General features: G+C 40.6%; 1 protein-coding gene across 7 annotated transcripts in view; it reads left to right on the top strand.

Moving 5' to 3' along the window:
* The first annotated feature begins 2,670 nt into the window (after positions 1-2,670).
* LOC137839640 (ephrin type-B receptor 1-B) overlaps positions 2,671-7,557 on the top strand; it is a 153,068-nt gene continuing 148,181 nt past the window's right edge. For all 7 annotated transcript variants that reach the window (XR_011085670.1, XM_068648722.1, XM_068648723.1 and 4 more), the window contains exon 1: positions 2,671-3,007. Coding sequence is in view for 5 of the 7 variants with exons in the window: in XM_068648722.1 (XP_068504823.1) it covers positions 2,947-3,007 (61 nt within the window). In the remaining 2 variants the exon portion in view is untranslated. The remainder of the gene's footprint in view (positions 3,008-7,557) is intronic.

The following is a 7,557-nucleotide window of genomic DNA, read 5'->3' as shown; positions in this document are numbered from 1 at the left end:
ATGATGAGTATTTACTGGTGCTGGGTGCTCTTATTTGCTTCATGGGAATGGGTGTTAGTGACATTTAGAATGTGTGAGCCTACAATGGACCCATAATACTCCACTGATGCGGGATTGCAGTTGCCTCCAAAGGTCAATGTTATGATCAGAAGGTCCAACCGTTGCTTTTGCTCCTGTGCTTTACTGGCGATGGTTATCTTCGTAATAAATAAATATCCATGCGTTGGGGCTTGTGCCAGTAATTTGACCACTTCTTTGACTTCATCTTTGTTCATTTGGGCACAAAAAAAACAACAACCAATGTAGCTAATTACATGATTTACTCACACTTGACACAAATGATTAGTAAATTTAAAAAACAAACCGAATGTAGCAAATTAAATGATGTACTCACACTTGACACTCATTCTTTTAAATGGTAGCTTGTGATTATCTGTGATGCACTTTATACTGTACGGAATTGGATATGTAGGTCTGTTGTATAGTCATTTGAATCTGATGAACTTTTAAATTCCATGTCCAATTTTGCCTGCATCATTTTCTGAGATTACAACGCTTTCCTTCCTCTCAAGTTCTGGTCGCACTTGTGTGTGTTCATCCATCACATCCAAGTGCTGTTCTCTTTTATATTCCCATGATGTTTGCTTCTGCGAGGGTCCGCCTATGACAGGAAGGGCATCAGTAAATGGCAGATGAAGGCCAGATGGATTTGTATTGTGCGTATTGTGTATACTCAAGGCTGCAAAAGCTCCATGGTGTCAGTGTGAGCTTTGCAGACACTGGTGGAATGTTGTTGTCGTCGTCACAGTGTCCCTGTGAAAGCATCAAGGAGATGACAAAGAGTGGGATGGCCTGTCACGACTCGCCAGAAGCAAGTGATAAGCTGTCAGCTTTGGCTTTGTTACTGCTCATTAACGAGTCCACCTCCAAAATGTACTCTATGACACTCTGGAGTGGGCTCACGATAACACGGATTCCAAAATAACCATTTGCCTCGTGTCAAATGTTGGCAAGGTCGAAGCCCTTTGTTTGCGCCGAAATGCGAAGGGAGCACCAGGCCATGCGGTTAATGGGGAAGTGTTCTTTTCTTTTTAATGCCGCCGCTGGCTGAAACAAAGCGGGCGGGAGACGCAACAAAGGACCCCAATTAACCTCATTTGTGATTAGAGCAAATGAAGGGGTATTTATCAGCATCACATCAGGAGCAAAGTGCCACACAGCTCCTTGTGACTAGCAGTGAGAACATCACATGAAAGCTGCAAGCGGTGGTTTTGTTTTCATTCTTTGGAGTCCTGTGATTTCCTGCCTGAATCTAATTGCAACACAAAAAGCCAAATTCGAAGTCAAATGCTCATGCAGAAGAAAGAGGCCGGCTCCCTGTTTAAGGTGAAAAGCGCAATACGTGTAGAATCACCCTGGAGTTGCACAATTCGCATTTTCAATAAGTTTGTGATTTTCTTCTGGATTCATCCCCAGAAGAAATTAAAACAAAGCAGGGAGGCCGCGTGCGCTATTGCGCTCACACATGCACGCACGCACGCACACACACACACGCACACACGCACGCACGCACGCACGCACGCACGCACGCACGCACGCACACACACACACAAAGAAAGAGTCTAAAAGGGGTGGAAATAATGTGTAGTGGCTCTTTAATATCATTTGGGGAAGCGGTTTAATTGACCAAAGCCTATTAAGGAATAGGCAGGAATAAGTGGGCGACTTCATGATGGCAAAAGTGTAAGACGTGGTGGAAATGGAGGCTTGAACACATTTTCCTTCACCCACTTCAAGAGAATGAATAAGAATAATGTGAGAGTTAAGGAGCACTGGGTTCTAATGTTGGCTCAAAGGCCCCCTCCCCTGCATAGGGTTTGGATGTTTTCCCCAATATGATTGATTGTGTCCTTGTACTTCCTTTCACTATCAAACACTGCCTCTAGGCATATTTCTTTATTCCTATTACTCCGCAATTTAACAGCCCTCTCAAAAAATGCTGTCCCTCAGTAAAAGTTAGGGTTAGGGGTGGTTCCCCATCACCTGTTTAACTCCTCCAGATAGAAATGTTCAACTTGCACAATATATGGAATATACACAACCCGCTTCATTTCTGTAAAGTGTTTAAAATCAAAATAATCCAACATTTACAGAGAGCTGATCAATATTAGTGGCGATCGGTGAATGTAGTAGAAAAGTTTGTCCAGCTGGAGGTGCTACTTTCTTTCAGTATAGCGGCCGGCTGGCTGTTTGGCCGGCCGGGAGGCCGGCCGGTAGGCCGGCCGGCAGGCGGGCCGGCAGGCAGGCAGGCAGGCAGGCAGGCAGGCAGGCAGGCAGGCAGGCAGGCAGGCAGGCAGGCAGGCAGGCAGGCAGGCAGGCAGGCAGGCTGGCAGGCTGGCAGGCAGGCAGGCAGGCAGGCAGGCAGGCAGGCAGGCAGGCAGGCAGGCAGGCAGGCAGGCAGGCAGGCAGGCAGGCAGCCGCTTCGAGTGGAACCAAAAAGTTTGGTGTTTTGACAGCACGGCGTGGGCGGAGCCTTTCTCCTGATTGGCCAGCGAGGTGCAGTCGCTGCTTCTGATTGGCTCCAGAGGTAAAATTGCGCTCCTCGCAGGTCAAGTCTACCTCCCTCCCTCCCTCCCTCCCTCCCTCCCTCCCTCCCTCCCTCCCTCCCTCCCCGAGTCTCCTGCATGTCGGTCCCTCTCTCCACACTCGCAGCCGGCCGGCTTCCCTGCACCACCTGAAACATTTGCGCTTTTGTTTACTACGTCTTGAAATGTGACAAACACTGCGGCTGGCGATTTGCTGGAGTTAGCGGCTGTCGACAAGCGAAGGATTCCTTGAAGGCGCGTGCACGCACGCACGCACGCACGCACGCACCCTGCGGACGGACGGACGGACGGGCGTGTTGGCAATTTGGCTGGACAAGCTGTGGCGAGTCAACATTTTGCCATGAGAGTGGGTTTGTTTGCGCTCTTCGGCGTGATGATCGTCACTTGTTCAGCAATGGAAGGTAAGCTCTAAGAAAACCAAAACGTGCCTTGTTAGTCCAGATGTTTGCGGGGAATCTTCCATTTGACACTTTGGGAATGGTTTTGTGCTTGCTGCAGCGCTTTGACAGCTGGGATGGCATGCACGTGGAACAGCAGCAAATGTTTGCAAGTTTGCACAAAACTAGATTCAAACTTGATTCAAATGAGGGATCGCAAAGCTTGCTGACGGATTTGAATGATGTGTGTGGACACCTAGAACAGGTTGGATTGGGGGGGGGGGGGGGGGGGGGTGCTTTTGAAAGCCGGCTTCGGGCATCAGTGTCTTCATGTCTTTAAATGCATATCTGTTGTGCTCTTTTGCACCCACTCTGTATTATTTGTCGTAAGAAAGTCAGCCGCTTTCATAGTGATTGCATTTTCTATGACTGTATTCAAATTGCTGTTAATGCTGTTATTTTGACCTTTTCTTTACTTTACTTTGTTTATTTATTTCGAACATTTAAAGAAATACAAGAAAGAAAGTAACAATACTGAAAATAATAACTCCATAGTACAATAGAGAAGAAAGAAAAGAAAAAAAAAACATTGCGTTATAAATTTTCACTTTATCATAAAAAATCTTATTTGTTCAAAAGGGAGTAGAAGGAAGCCTAGGCTTAACTAGCTCTACCCCTTGTAACCACGTTTGCTTGATTCCGTCAAGATTTGTCCATTTTCAGATTTGTTAAAGATATACATATATATATATATACATATACACACACATACATACATACATATAGATATTATACATACACACCTCCTTTAAATAAATACAAAAGCAGTTTAAACACCTCACAGCATGCTACGGTATCCCATCAGTATTTTGCCTTTATACATTTTTTTAAACTGAGGTAATGAACTACAATTCTTTAGTTCGTCACTGCTGGCGTTCCATAATTCCACACCTTTAACTGTTATACAATGCAACTTTAAAGTTGTTCTCACCAAATCTCTTTTAAACACAAGTGTTCCTCTTAAATCATAGGTACTTTCCCTCCACTCAAACAACCTCTGGATACTGTTTGGTAATTGATTATTTTTTATTTTGTACATGAGTTGGATGGTTTTAAAATCGACTAGATCATTGTATTTCAGTGCATTCAGTTTTACAAAAAGAGGGTTAGATGGTTCTCTGTAATCAACATTATTTACAAGTCGTATAGCTTTTTTTTGTAGAATGTAGATTGGATCTGTGTTTGTTTTGTATGTGTTGCCCCACACCTCCACACAGTACATAATGTATGGGAGTATGAAGGAGCAGTACAAGGAATACAATGATGTTTGGTTTATAAGATCTTTTACTTTATACAATACTGCCAGTGATTTTGAGATCTTTGATTTGATATACGTTATATGTGGTTTCCAACTTAATTTTTTATCTATTAGCACTCCAAGAAATTTTACTTCATTCACTCTTTCTATTTCTATATTATTTATTGTAAGAATTTTGTCTGTGTTTGTCGGACGGTTTCCAAATATAATATACCTTGTTTTACTTAAATTCAATGTAAGTTTATTTGTGTCAAACCAACTCTGTAATTTTTCCATTTCAATACCCACAATATCCAGTAGTTGGTCCAGGTCGTCCCCACTACAGAGCAGATTTGTGTCATCTGCAAAAACTACGGCCTTGAGTAATCTGGAGACCTTGCACATATCATTAACATACAAAATAAATAACAAGGGGCCTAATATTGAGCCCTGAGGAACCCCACACTTTACCTGCTTTAACTTTGATTTGAAGTCCATTAATTGCACATATTGATTCCTGTTTGATAAATAACTGTTTAACCAAGTGAGTGGCATACCTTGTATGCCATATCTCTCAAGTTTTGTTAACAGTATTTTATGATTTACAGTATCAAAAGCTTTCTTAAGATCTAAGAAGACACCTACAGCATATCGTTTATTTTCAATAGCTGTTGTTATTTCAGCTACGAAATCTAACAAAGCCATTGTGGTGGTTCTATTTTTCCGAAATCCATACTGTTGGTCACACAGAATATTTTGTTTTGTGATGAAATCATCAAGCCTTTTATAAAATATTTTTTCTAGTATTTTGGAGAATTGTGGGAGTAAAGATATTGGCCTGTAATTTGAGAATATGTGTTTGTCCCCAGCTTTATATATCGGAATAATTTTAGCTAATTTCATTTCACTCGGAAAAACACCATTTGTCGGGGATTGGTTGCAAATATGTGTTAGGGGTTTCACCACACTTTCAATAATATTTTTAACAAGTGACATATCTATTCCATTACAATCAGTTGACTTTTTACCTTTAAATCCTCTAAAAAAAATTATTATTTCCGTCTCATCCGTTCCCCTTAGAACCATACTTTTGGCTATGGGTACATCCTTAATTAGGTCACTTGTACTCCCTTTTTTTGGTACTTCTTCCGCCAAAGTAGGCCCAATACCAACATAGTAATCATTAAACTCCTCTGCAATCATTGCAAATTCATTTATAGTTATATTGTTACTGTTTACAAAGTAAGAAGGCTATCCTGGCTTTCCAGTTCTGTTTTTAATAATTTCATTTAACACTTTCCATGTTGTTATTGTGTTACTCTTGTTTTCCTCCAGTTTCTTGCTATAGTAGTTCTTTTTACTGTTTCTCATTATTTTGATCAATTTGTTTTTATAGGTCTTATATTTCAATTCAGCTTCTTTTGTTCTTATCTTTAGGAAATCTTTGTATAACAGGTTGTTTTTCTTGCAGGCGTTTAAGATTCCCTTTGTCAGCCATGGTTTTTCCACTGAGTTGTGTTTGACCGCTTTCCTTACAAGAGGACAGTTTTTATCATAAAGTTCAGATATAATGGCCATGAATGTGTTGTAGGCTTCATTTACATCACCCACATATACCTTTTTCCAGTCTTGTTTTAGAAGATCATTTTTGAATGAGTTAATTGAATTACCAGAGTTCATTCTACACATTTTAAAAGCTATAGCATCCTTTTTTTCCCTTGTACAGTTCTGGATCACCGCAAACACTGGCAGATGGTCACTTGAATCATTTATTATCAGTCCAGTTTTTACTTTCTTTTCAATCACATTTGTAAATATATTATCAATTATAGTGGCACTGTGAGATGTGATTCTAGTCGGACGAGTTATTGCAGGGTAAAGACTCATACTGTACATTAAGTTAATGAATTCTGTTATTGGAGTCAGCTGAAGTGGGTTCAGTAGATCTATATTATAATCACCACAGACATAGACCATTTTCGTATTGATTTTTCTTTCATACATTCTTGATAATAGTTCACTAAATGCCTCAATACTTGAACCTGGACATCTGTATACACAGCTTACCAAAATGTTTTTTGATGATTCCATTTCTATTTCAACAGTAATACATTCCATGAGATTATCTATTGCTTGAGACATATTTCTTACTATCCTACACTTACAGTTTTTGTCTATGAATAGAGCAACCCCTCCGCATCTTTTTCCCATCCTATTTAATGTATAACTCTCATACCCCTCTATGTCAATCTTTTCAGCCTGATCTTCCTTTAACCAGGTTTCAGATATTGCAATAACAGTAAACGGATTATTCATATCTTTTAAACATTGTTTGATCTTAGAGATGTTTGCTTTCAAGCTCCTACTATTAAAATGTATAATTGACATTGCCCTATTTGTTGCTACATTCTCGCTAAATTGCTCTACAGTATAGTATTTACAGTTCGTTTGATTGTAGTTGATAAAGAAGTTATTCACAGGATCAATATTGTTCTCTATATGAAATCCCTTATGATCAGTGTAATCAAATGTTTTCAAATCAAGTTCTTCATTTTCAGCTATTAGTGCTTGTTTGTTAAACAGACCAGTTGGAAAGGAAAGGCATTTGTCAGTACTGTTAATGATAGGTTGATAAGTTCACCAGGTTTTTTACCTTCCATGATATAAAAGTATCACAACATGAGGTTCTAAGTAATGATGTACAGGTTACTGATCTCCTTCATACCGCTTAAGTTGCTCTATGGCACTAATGCAGAAACCATGAGAACTCTCTGCTGCTCCAACAGGTTTGATGAATACCTTACAACCTGCATTCCAAGTGGACTGTATTTTACCGTTTTTCTTAAGAGCTCTTGCTTTTTTAGCTATTTCACCATTTTTCTTGGTGAGGTGTTCATTCATGTATATGTTCGTGCCTTTTAATTTCCTACCTTGTTTGAGTAGATTTATCTTACTTTTCCTATTTGTAAAGCGGACAATTATAGGTGGTATCTTGCTATCTAGACTCCTCGTTGGCAGAGTGTGGCATGCCTGAGCCGCTTCACCTCTCCCATCAGCTCTGTAATAATGGCCTGTTGCTTCATTATGGTTTCAAGAGTTGAAGACATCACTTCCATTGATAGCTTCAGTTCCTCCATGTCCTTCTGGAGCAATTTCATGGCCATCCTGACTATCAACCTATACCTGATGGTAGCTTTCTTCCTGGGGCTGGAGATGCTATCCCACACAACCCGGTGTCAGATGACCTCCTAGGGCGGCTGGTGGTGCCAACTCACTG

The sequence above is a fragment of the Syngnathus scovelli genome, chromosome 17 (genome assembly GCF_024217435.2).
Source record: "Syngnathus scovelli strain Florida chromosome 17, RoL_Ssco_1.2, whole genome shotgun sequence".
NCBI classification, from domain to species: domain Eukaryota; kingdom Metazoa; phylum Chordata; class Actinopteri; order Syngnathiformes; family Syngnathidae; genus Syngnathus; species Syngnathus scovelli.
Note: the sequence above shows the minus strand (reverse complement) of the source record. Positions and strands in the feature narration are given on the sequence as shown.